Source organism: Scatophagus argus, chromosome 14 (assembly GCF_020382885.2).
Source record: "Scatophagus argus isolate fScaArg1 chromosome 14, fScaArg1.pri, whole genome shotgun sequence".
NCBI classification, from domain to species: domain Eukaryota; kingdom Metazoa; phylum Chordata; class Actinopteri; family Scatophagidae; genus Scatophagus; species Scatophagus argus.
Window position 1 is genome coordinate 8,380,078 of NC_058506.1, and position 12,850 is coordinate 8,392,927.

At 38.2% G+C, this 12,850-nt stretch overlaps 1 protein-coding gene across 7 annotated transcripts in view; it reads right to left on the bottom strand.

The window, feature by feature from the left end:
* npas2 (neuronal PAS domain protein 2) overlaps window positions 1-12,850 on the bottom strand; it is a 46,433-nt gene that overhangs the window by 14,112 nt on the left and 19,471 nt on the right. For all 7 annotated transcript variants that reach the window (XM_046410033.1, XM_046410038.1, XM_046410034.1 and 4 more), the window contains exons 2-7: window positions 5,557-5,755; window positions 2,830-2,886; window positions 1,777-1,931; window positions 1,569-1,660; window positions 1,090-1,179; window positions 613-733 (exon numbers count right to left, since the gene is read on the bottom strand). In XM_046410033.1, coding sequence (XP_046265989.1) covers window positions 613-733; window positions 1,090-1,179; window positions 1,569-1,660; window positions 1,777-1,931; window positions 2,830-2,886; window positions 5,557-5,612 — 571 coding nt within the window. In that variant the 5' untranslated portion in view covers window positions 5,613-5,755. The remainder of the gene's footprint in view (window positions 1-612; window positions 734-1,089; window positions 1,180-1,568; window positions 1,661-1,776; window positions 1,932-2,829; window positions 2,887-5,556; window positions 5,756-12,850) is intronic.

Sequence of the window (12,850 nt, forward strand, 5' to 3'; positions counted from 1 at the left end):
CTCAGCAGAGCTTTGCACAGTAAGGCAGTCATTTCGTTCAAAAGGCAGACACTCCTTAGGAACACAAAGGACGTAAGTATCTTTTAACAGACATGATGCTCACTGCAGACGTGGCTCTGTGACAGTTTGCTATTTAGGCTAAGGACAGACTGAGACACTAACAACTCAACATCTCCCTTCCTCCGAAAAGCCCAATAGTAACACGGGATTAAGGTCAGTGTCTTGAGCCCCATATACTACATTGCTCTGGATTACTGAGTTAACAGAACAGTGATGTAAAGTCTTAACTAAGATACTAAGCTTGCTCCTATTATTAGCTAAAATGCTAATCATAGATACACACTAATAAGCAATCCAATAAACTTTAGATCCCAATTCAGCAACCTGCTCTATACATAAACAGCACTGTTTGGAAGTGATCTGTAACACAAACATGGTGGAATAGAGTTTGACAAGAATGATGTCAAGAGTCAAGTGTTGCTTTTTTTTGCTTTTGTCTGAAATGTAGACTTCACTTCTTCCATGTGCTGAACTTTTGATCTGATATGGGAGACCGAGGCACAAACAGACAAGGGCCACACGTGCAGAGAGGGCGTCCAATAGGAGACTCACTGTCAAGGAAGTCAGCAGCAATGGGGTCAGTCATCAGCATGTGGGATGATAGCAGCTTATACACCTCTCCGTGTTCCCGCTCCGGGAGGAAATTCAAGATATTTTGGTCCACCATATCTGACTGGTGCAAAAGGATAGACATATGACGGGCAGTCTTTTGGCAGGTGTGTCATGCACATCAGCAGAAATAGAATTACAGGTAAATCACACTCGAGATTATATCTATTTCTGAATTTTAAGTCCAGTTTTGTGCCAGGATATAAAGTCACTGATGTAATTTATTTTAATTAATTTCCATTAAAGACAAAGAGCAGAAGAACAAAAATTAAATGAACATCCAGTACAAGTGAAATAAAAAATAGAAATCCGATATATCCCAGATCAGACCAGGTGAATTACAGTCAATCAATATCTCAGGGCAAGTCAAACATTCATCAATAAATATCTGTAAAAACTCATTTCAGCTTTCTCACTTACCGGTAAATGGCCAATAAGTGAAGACACACTGTCAGATACATATATGATGTTGCCATCTGTAGTTAATGCTACCAAGAAACCATCAAGGGCCTGTAAGAAAAGAAACAAAGTGAGCGCAGTGACAAAAAGGTGTTAAGTTGTTCCAGTGTATTGAAAAGCAAGGGGGTGAATAAAAACTTGCAATCTTACATTTCCACATATCATCATGATCGGTCGTCATGCAATGCATTTCATTGGCATGTGCTGTTATTTATTTTTATGTGGTGTCCTATTTGCCTCACCGTCTCCTCTACCGCAACCACAGCTAAGGAGTTCTTACATTTCCACCAAAAGTCAAAAAATAATTCAGCTGAAAATTGAATTCTTATCATGTCATCTTGTCCAGCCCTGAATGTTTCCTTTTTTTATTATCAGTATCAGTCAACGTCAGAGCTTAATAGACTTCTACTGTTCTGCAATCACATCCTCCTGAGCTTTACCTCCAGCATTAGTTGAGTGAACTCCTCATTACTGAGGAACGATGGCTTCCAGTCCTGTCTCACATCGCAAGTTTCATTCTGTGCAGTGATGTCTGAAAGAGACAAAGACGAGGATTAAGTCCATTACAAGACAGACACTCAAAAAGAAGTGTAGAAGAGGTGTATCAGTTAATAACTTTTTTGTAATACGAATACTACATTTTCTTACCCTTTTGCTTTTGCAAGAAGTCAATAGTCCTCTGCAATATGGTGGACTTGTCCATCTTGCGTGGATGGCCTTGACCCTGCAGCATGGTGCATAGCTCCTTGATGAGCACATTGAATTGGTCTCTTCTTTTCTTTTCCGATTTATTACGAGATGCCCTTCAGCAGTAAACATATGAGAACAATTAGAAATCAGTGTTGAAGCCCAGTTAGTCATCTTCACTTATCACAAACAAAACAAAACAAAAGCTAGCCAAGACTGCAAGCATACACTTAGTTGCAGACAGGGGGAGACAAAGAAATGAGGCAGGGGTAACAGTAGCATCAGTCCAAGGAATGCTAATGCTAACGTTTTTTCATGTTTGTTAGATGTGAAGGGAAACAACACCGCTACTCGTTGACATGCCGTTAGCCATCGGGGCTGCACTGCATATTTGTCAGCTTGTTGTGGATTTCCTCTGTCCCTTTTGCCCAAAAGTGATGAGTGACGCAATTTTAAGGAGACTGAATTAAGCTTGCGATGTGAGACTGCTCTTGTAAAATCGACTAATCTGGAATTATATTATATTATATTACATTATATCAAGGGAGTTAGAGCAGGCATCTAGTAGGAACTGGGACAAATTTTATTTACAACAATTATACATACTTCTCCAACATTAAGATCAGCAGTCATAAAAAATGTATTAAAACTATAAAAACTATTAGCCCAATGCTAAGCAATGTGTGGATTATTACATTATTACACATATTAGACAAACAAGAGGACACAAGCCAGAGGGGGCAAAAAGTAATCACCAGTTCCACATTTTCACCTGAATTATGACTACTTTTTTAATCAGCTTAAGCAAGGTATACTCAGGTGGTCTTTCATTTTTCACATATAGTGAGTCATTATAGCTTCGGGTTTCTTTACAAAAGATTAGCTACCACCAAATGTGTGCGTGTGTTAGCTGGGAGAGAAAGCTGGAAAAGAAACCACAAATGTACTGTACATAAGGACAGACAAAGGTTCAAACCCATAGACAAACACAAACATATACACAAGGCTCAGCACCTTTTTGCCCTGTCTTTCTCATCTTCATCCATTAAATCTTCCACGCAGCTGTTGGTGCTGGAAAACAGAGGGGAACAAGGTAAATGTAGTTTCACAGAGACACAATGGTCTCCGGTTTCCACTGATAATGCCATGATTCTGTTCCAAGAGCCCAGTAACCCAGATGAAGTGCCCTGTTTTTCTCCCATATTTAAGAGGTCATTGTGACATAAACTTCCTACTCTATACACGGTTCTTTGGGTTATGCTGCACATTCGGGCCCACACAACTTGACAATAACAACAAATATGGCAGCAAGTTGAACACGTGGAACCACATTTTATGTCAGTCATATTAGAAAACGTCTCCCGCTCTGTCAAAGGGCAGCCAGTGTTATCCTTTTTTACAAGTTACCGCAAGTCGATCTTTACTGTGGACTTTAATATGCTCTAACAAGTTCATTAGTGGCTATAGAGATAAGCGGCAAATTACCCTGTGCATGTTACTAGGCTGTGATGACAGATAAAAAAAATTTCAATTGCCGCAAGACACTTTGTCCGGTTTGGGTTTGGTTGTTTTCTCTTCTCTCTCTCTCTCTCTCTCTCTCTCTCTCCCTCTCTCTCTCTCTCCCTCTCTCTACCTACACCAATCACCTGCTTTCATGCCGATCATGTGTTGGAAGTTGGAAGTAAAGAGGTCGAGTGAAAGAGAAACAGTGTAGCATTAGCTCAGTGACCCAGCAATGCATGAAATATAAAGTCAAATATACCTTCTTGTTTAGGTTAGAGTACTAGGCATTAACAAAACTCAGTAAATTTTACACTCACAGATTGCAGAAAAAATCCTGTTTTTTTTTTTAATTTATTAACTGCAATAGGGCAATACTTTCACAGTAGAATAAGATAGATATGTACAGTTACTCCTGACTGAGGCATAGGGGGTCTAAGAGGGTGAGCCCCTTGAGGGAAATTTGTGATTTGTGATTTAGGCTGCATTAAAAAAATATATCAGGAATGAGGTGTGATTCAGTGATAATAATGACAACAGGACACCAAAACAAACTTTGCTGTGTGTGTGGCCAGAGCATAAAAGAGGCAGGTGACATGATTTGTACTGTATAAAGCCTCAATAAACGGAGGAGAAGATTAAGTTCCATTATGAGACAGTGAATCATGAAAACTACAGGTGACACAAAGGGCAGGCAGAAGATAAGTCAGAAATAAGAGGTGTGCACGTACATACTTTATAAATGTACTTCCTCAGATACTCACACACATGCTCAGTCGGACACGCATAACTCATTGACAACAGTATTTTTAATTGAGGACTATATTTGTATCATTGTATTTTGTTTGGTTTCCAATGTCCAACCTGGCATTTTTCCAGGGTTTGACAGAGAAGATATTGCAGCAGCACACAGTATTGCTAAACAACATGGCTCCTTTTGTCCTTTTGAAACAGAGTTTCAAGTTTTAGAATTTACTCAGTCGTGTTTACCATATTAGTAAAGTACGAGTATCTTCAGCCTTATACTCACTCACCATATGTGTGTCACACACACACGCAACTAAACCAAGCTTTTTTTATTCTTAATACCTTGAGTACTTGTTTTTATTTGGATGTTATTTTCTGTTATTCTGTTATTTTTTACAGATGCCTGCATTGTAGGTTCTAAATGTTTTGATGAAATTAGTACACTGGTGAAACTTGTACCAATAAAATACCTTTTTTTAATTAATACAGCAAACAACTGCATGTTTTTACTCAAAGAGGGGAGTTGTGCAATATGAATCAACTAGATTACTTTAATTGTTCAGAGACCAGATTTAATAAATGAGTTCTTGGAGTGTGTTTTTACTCTCATGCTTATTTAATATTTTCCCTTGCGCCTTGACAATTTAAGAAACAGAAGAAAAAGTTCAGTGAATGCCAAATTATTGTAAAAATCAGAGGCAGAATCCTTTTTAAACATCCCTTTCACTCATACACGTCTCTTATCTTCTTATTCATTATTCTTATCCTTTTAATTTTGCAACAGATTGACCTTAACACTTTCACAGACTTTTGTACTAGTATCTCAGCTGCCTTTTTATTACCACCATTTATTTCACAGAAATAATAGTAGACATGTGCAACACACTGAACTATTGTTCAGTGACTATGAAAAGAATGCTATGTGGAGACATTTAAGATGGAGTTCTTGTTCTTATGGTGCTCAATGGATGAATAAAAAAATGTATTAAGTAGTATTACTTTCAGCTTTTTCAACCTCTTGTTGACATTATCAGCTAGCCAAGAGAAGCCCTCGATGATGGATGTCCAATTAAATTCAAGAGATACCTTTAAAAAAAAAATTGTCTTGTTTTAAATACTTACACCTCAAGAATAGCCTAATTTAATTGTTTGAACAAAGCTTTGAATAAGGATAACCATAAGGACAATAATTAACCATGTATCCATTCGTGCTTACAATCCATAAAAGTTTGTATTTGTATCCGAAGGTCGAATTGTTCAACGTTGAATACTTTGGTACCCACGTCAATATGAACTGCACTCATCCAAGATATGAGATGCTTGCTGAAGCAGAGTAAGGAGGGTCTCTAATGCATGTTTAAGCGCAGACAACTTATCCCAGCTCAGGTTTAATGCAGCATAATTATTCTGAGTAATTCAAATGTTGAAGAACAATGTTCTTCTTTCTACCGTGAGAATGTGTAGATATAAAACGATATATGTTTTGATACTCACTCCCATTCCCTGCGGGTGGATGGACAGGGGCCACCGAAGTCAGAAAGGTTGTCCATACTCACACCCTTTCCCAACCAGGCCCTTTCTGAAGTCTTATAAGTTCCATCCGCGCTGACCTCTTCTGAACACTCGTTTGGAAAAACCTACCGCGGACCGGGTGCCCACCTCCTCCTTGAGTCCACCAAAGAAATGCCAAATCCTGTGAAAATAAACAAAACTGATTACATTAATGTGAAAGCAGACATTTCGTTGAGGATGAAAACTGCACTTCTAAATTCATGTTAATGTAAGCAGGTATTTTTTGAGACCTGCCTTAAGTTAAATACAGGAAGATCCCCCATTCATCTGTAAAACTATAAATGTCCTGTTTTTTAAATAAGAAATTAATGTGGCCAGAAAAACATTAATAATACAATATAAAGTGCAATAATAGCCTTCAGTTACTCCCTAGGTACAGTACTGCATCACTAAAGAAGTGTTTTTGCACAGGAGCAGCTCCCCTGACCTAGAAAAATGTCTGAAGCAGAAGCCTCTTTTGATAAGCCAGCATAAAACAGCCACCTCCTTCACATCCTCTGTATAAGACAAGGTTAAACAACATGGAGCAGACACCTCTTTATGAACCAAACTAAGAACTCACAGACTGGAGTCTTGGCAGGCTGCTATGACACAACATACAGCTTTATTCAATAACAGATATTGATCAATTGTCTGTATATATTCTACACTACAGAATATTCTTCATGTGGTTAACAAAGCAGCCACAAAGTGTAATTATTTTCCAGTAGGAAAACTACACACACTACTTTTCTCCTTTAACCTTTGTTAAATTAGATGGTGGTCTGGAAATATTTCACAATATATTCCAATAACAAGTTATTATGGCAATTGGTGAGCAATGTGAATTCAAGCAGTTGTCAGTGTTTGTGTGGGCTTGTCTTTATTCCATATGTACACACATATGTACACATGAAGCCACAGGGGAAACTATAGTTGAAGATGCATTAGAGCTCCTGTGTGACCTATGACACGTGTCAAGTCTCACACCAAGCATCAATACGAAGGGTCATACTGCACCGCCTCAACAGGAAGATCACACTGAGAGCAGGACAACGAAAAGCCATAACCCTGTATCATCTCATACATAGACCTTAACCTCAACAACTACTCTCTCCTCATCCATTGTTCTACAAAAACGAGAGACGACAGCAAAGGAGAAGAAGAGCTGCAGGAGCCAGGATGTGCAAGCCTTGTATATACGGGTAAACAGGTAAAATTACAGTGAAAAGCAAAGAGCACACTAGTAAATAACATATGTAGTTGAGCCAACATTGCATTGAAGTACAAAACTATGGAAAATGTTTTTTTGGAAATTTTTCAAAGCTGGAAATAGGACAATGGCATGAAGTGTGGCAGGGTGGTGGTTTGACAAGTGCAAGCACGCATCTAGCTGCCAGTGTGGGGTCGTAATTGAATTGGCCACTTTGACTTGTGTCATTCAGCAGTGGTCTATTTTGACCTCTAAGTTGTTGCATTTTCCTTCATTTTCCATTTGGATAAGACCCTCTGTCAGAGGGGGATACTTTCTTAGAAATTTGCATGGTGGACAAACCTTAAAACATTGCTTGTTTGTCTCTGTGCCAACCCTGTGATTGACTGTACAGGGTCTACCCCACCTCTTGCCAAAAGTCAACTGCAACTGGCTCCAGTCCCCTGCACGACCCCCAAGGATATGCAGGTGTAACTGATGGATGTATGGATGGATGGATGATTAAGCAGCCATGCCTTGAAAACATTCTTACCTCTGTTATCTTTTCCACCATGTAACTGTTGATAATGTCTATGGATCTCAATACTAAGAATAAACTGGCGTATATATTTTGGTCACTAGATTGTCTTAGTGGTGAAAACATATGTTTTATATCACAGTTTAGCACAGACTTAGTCAGCCTCAATGAACATTTACACCATCGATGAATTTCATGTTCTCACATCCTGTGATATAATCTAATTTATAATCATTATGTATGGAACTTGAAAACTATGAAGATTATACAATTACAGATTATACAATCTAAGTCAGTTGATACGACTACCAAAAGAGACATAGTTAAGCTAAAAGCAGGTCCCTTATGCTTTCACCTAAGGCTAAAAGAAGGCACGGCTGTTCATATGTTGCTGTTTGGTAGTTGCCATGTCCCTACTCTTTCCCAAGGCTTCGCTAGTTGAAAGAAAGTAAAAATGACGATTCAATAAAGACACCTCTCCATCAGAGTCTTAATGCAAACAGACCAGCATCTTCTCCTTTCTTCCTGTGTTGACACTGACACAAACACATGTGAAAAGAAAGCAGGAAAAGCAGCAGGGAGAAACTTTGCAGGGCAAGCATGCTAAACTATAGATGACTGAAATTTGTAATTTCAGAGCATTTAATGGGGACAGCCGTGGCCTAGAGGTTGGAGAAGTGGCTTGTGATCGGAGGGTCACCGTTTCGATTCCCCCACCGGACGGGCAGGAAAAATTTGGGTTTGGTGGAGTGATTAATGCCATAACCCCCCCCTCCCATTAGCCGGCTGATGTGCCCTTGAGCAAGGCACTTAACCCCCCAATATGCTGCCCACTGCTCCTGTGTGTGTTTCACTGCATGTAATTTGCCGGGTGTTGCATGTGTGTGTTCAACTAAGGATGGGATAAATGCAGTAGTAAAATTCAGTATGTGTGTATGTAAAAATATATATATACTGCCAATAAAAGTTGATTCTTCTTCTTCTTGTGCCATTGCAACTTTTATTGTTTCCCAAAACGATCCTGACTTTTCTTTCTTGATGAGAAGAACATTTGCTATGGCTCAAGAAGACACTATGCTCTATGACACTAATTTCTGCATTTTCTGCAGTGCTGTCCAAACTACCAAACTGTTGTTTGGACAGATTACAGCGTGAAACCGAGACTGAACCCTGCAAAAAAAAGATGTTTCTGAAATGTTGATTCAACAAGAAAATTATATAGGTAATTACTACATATACAACGTAAATTGATTAATACTGATCAGTAACACTGAGCTTCATTTAACCTACTTTAAAATTGTCTGTTTGGAGAAATTACTAAACAAATACACAGTTTAAGGTCCATGAAGAATTTCTTTAAGCAGCTTTAAGTTACAGGTCTTCACTCTGCAAAGCTATAGGTAAAATGACACCTCACATATCAGCCTGCATTCTTTAAATGTATTGAGGTTAAACCACACCTTGCAAAGTTAACAGCTAAAAAACAGCCGAGTCTAGTTACATACTTGCCCTCGGGTATTTAAAGCCTTTGACTAGCAACTTGAACTCATGGAAGCCAAGTCAGTACACTGAAGTTCAAGTTCATAACCAAACAGGCTGTAAAAGGAAGGGAGATTATTACACTTCCCTATTGCATATGTGGAAGTGTAATAATTTAAAGACACACTCGACGTGAGAATAAAAGTGCTTTTTGTTAAAAAGTGAAGCTTTCATTTTAAAGTTCAATGGAGGAACTGGTATTACGACCCTGTAGTTGAGCGCCTCCACCAACCATTCAAGTTGCAGTTGCATCCATCTCTGCCAAGACGCATATACAGTATGTAGCCTTTGGAGGAATTATTTATTACATTAAAAAATAATGAAAAGGGTATCAAGTATATTTATTTTACAAAATGTAATTTAAAAGTGTATTGTCAAGCATGAGTCCATTTTTCCACCACTCAGAAACACGCCGTCTTAGCTTCAGACTGTTTTTACAGAGTACAACAGGGGACTGACGAAGAGCTTTATCACATGGTGCAACAACAATCACCTGAAGCTCAACATCAGCAGGACCAGAGAGTTTGTGGTGGACCACTGCTGTATGACTATTAATGTGTAAATTTATTGAGAGAAAGAAAAAACAGAGTCAAATTCCTTATGTGTTTTCACATATCTGACCAATAAAGCTGATTCTGGTAATACATGAAGGTGCAGCCATGTCAGTAGACAATACATCTAATATAAATGTTGCAACAAAGAAGCTAGAAATTCTAAAACATGGATGCTTTGCACACATTTATGCAATGAGCACAGCTTCAAGATTAGTGTCACCAATTCAGTATCTGACCAAATGTGAAATATAGTCACTATCTGCCCTTCCTTTGGATATAAAATGTCATCAATTCATCATTTCATCCTACAACTCCATTTCCAAAAAGGCAGGACACTGTGTGAAACATAAATAAAAACAGAATGCAATCATTTGCAAACAAACTGTTTACAACAGTGGTTTTTATCTTTTATACAATCATGTGTTTCACAGTGGTGAACCTTGCTCCATCCCTTCTTGTGAATGACTGAGCCTTTCAAGCCTTTGGAGGAAGCTCCTTTCATACCCAGTCATGATACAATCATTAGTTACAAATGAACCAGTTTACCTGTAGAATGTTCCAAATTGGTGTTTTCTGAGCAGTACACAAAAACCAACTCAAATTATAGCTTGTTACAGGATATAATGTTTTCCATTTGTATATTTGACTTCACTGTATTCAATAGGTTTCCTGAAGCAAACAACATTAACTTAATAAAATGCAACCAGTGTCACAATATAATCATCCAAAAGATATAAAAACTTACTATTAGTCTTTTAAATGCCATCTTTGAAAATCACTGATTGGTTTGATGAGGAAAAGTGAGCTTGTGTCACTTTCAGTGTTAGAAAGAACAAGCCATTGTTCCTTTCCGATATATTGGTGCAGGTTTTTGAACGTCGTTTGTCACATTGCTACTAATCTGCTACAACACCACACATCATGTTATTTGACAGAGCCTCATTTACAGATTATCAACACCTGTCTAGGACTTTTAGTTAATGAAGGTTTATAACGCTTGAACAAGCAAATTGTATTTGATACCTTCACTAACTTATCACTAACCAAAAATAACAGCTTACAAATGGCCTGAGCACACACAGGAGATGTTGACAGAAGTTATTTACATGTAGCTGTCAAAAGACACAATACCTGCTTGACGTCCGTGATTGAAGTGTGGCTGGCAAGCCTGTGAGCTTCAGCACATAAGGAAAGAAGCAATGATGTTCTGGCAGCTAATTTATTTCCCATATTGATGGGATGCACATACTGTAAATGTGCATTACATTTGATGTCCATATCATCACACAGGCAGCTTGAGACATGACAATACAGTCTTTCATCCATTTCAAATCCATGCAGATGAAGAGCAAAGCCCCAGACATTTTACCTCACAAGGCTTTGAATTGTTTTAGCACAGATGGTGTTTACTGGGAAAGTCATACAACACTGGAGTTCATCCTTAATCTATTACAAGCCAAAATACCAGAGAAAACCTACTTTAACAAAAACTTTATTGTCAAAAAAATTATCATGCCTTTAACTTATTCTCCAACTCGCAAATTAGAGTTATGGTTTGAATCCAGAAAGCCCAGTTTATCAATCACTAAACTGCAGAGTTTTTATTAAGGCGAGACTAAATAAATTTGTCAGTCTATCAACTGATTTTACTAGGCCATTCATACCATAAAAGCTTTCCCTGTAATATCTATGGGCATATTAGGACATCAATGGCAATGTTGTAAATCAAGGAGCAGGGCTCCTTCATAGCAATACTAGATTTGTGCATCAGTGTGATAAAGCATATAGCTTTGTCTGGTGTTCAATCTGCTGGATCAGCCAAACACATGCCAGCCCATAAACAGTTTCCCAAAAGATTCTCAGATCTTTGTCACAATATATCTATAATATACATAGAAAATCTAGATTGATCTCGTCCACTCTTAGTTTTAGCCATAAAATAAGAAACGGTCATTACTCATATGCCTGATATATCATTCATAAAAAAGTGTAGTTGTGATCAGAGGTCATGTCTGATGATTAAAACCACAAAAATGCACAAAACCACTTTAGAGCACAGGCAAAAATCTACAAGAAAAAACCTGTGATGCTTTCCAAAAAAGGCATACTTCAGACCAAGTAGGTTGCACATAATGGCTTCATCAGTAGTTAATAAATTATTTAGCAAAGCAATATTCAGCTGTAATGACACAAGTACAAAATATACACATTCTATGAAAAAATAAAGCACTGGACCAAACAGGAGCAAAGATCTGAACAACAAAGTCCCCAGACTGAACGCTCACAATGAAATAAATGTTTATTATCACCATAACATTTTATTGTGTTATGATGTCTATCTTTACCACATCCCTTCATGCAGCCATTATTTACAACGTTTTACTTGTTTACTTGAAAGTGCTCCTGAAAACCTATTCCCTAGAAAACAACAATAAATCCACCAGTTAAGTGCTGCTGATCATTATCACGAGAGGACTTTACCATAGGGTCTATCATACCAATGATACCTCAAAAAATAATACCATATTTTTTGTTTCTGCTCGTCCTGACCTGAATTTAAGATACTTGCTAATCCAGTGACAGAGTCAGGGGTAGTGACTGCTACTGAGTGCTTGTGTACAAGTTCACATAGCTTGACCACCTCCACCTGCATCTAGTCGACAGCTCAAGCTGTCAGGTAAACATTAACTGGGCCTGGAGAAGCTTACTTTGATTCAGTCTTTCAAAGTTTGTTTTAACATGTGTATGGTTCTGGTTACTTTAGCTTAGACTGTGTACAGTCTGAACTCATATTTGCACAGACGTGCCCTGAACTCATCTGTATCTCTTCCCAATAAAATGGTTATTATAATTAAATGTTATTATATGAAACTGACAACCTCACATCCAAAAGCTACATGATCACAATCTGCTGGAACTTTGGTCATATCAACATACTATATGAATGCAAGTATTCTGCTGTAACTTCTGCTGTATGTGTGAAGCGCCCCTTCAGTGAGAAGAAAACAGGAAGCACTTCTACTGGTTACACACCTACAAACAACAAACAGTGGGAAGTCCAATGAGTGCACCCAATGACCCAGCAATCACTTCCCAGTGTACATAGTAAACAGGCCTAATGGTGCTACAATTCATCCTTTAACAGAAGAAACACCTCTCTCAATGAGTAAACCATGTCAACTGCAAATAAAAAGCCCAAAATGCTTCACAAGCAGGAAAACAATGGGTTAGTTAGAGATATGTGAACTCCAGTAGACTTAAAGCTGCCAGGTTGGGTAACATCAGCTTGACCTAAGCCTGCTGAGAAATTATTTAATGATTTCTTTTCCTGTGACATTTAACATTTTGCCATTTGATGTCATACGGGAGACAGTGATAAAAATCCTGTCAGTGTTTTGCCATGAATGTCATCAG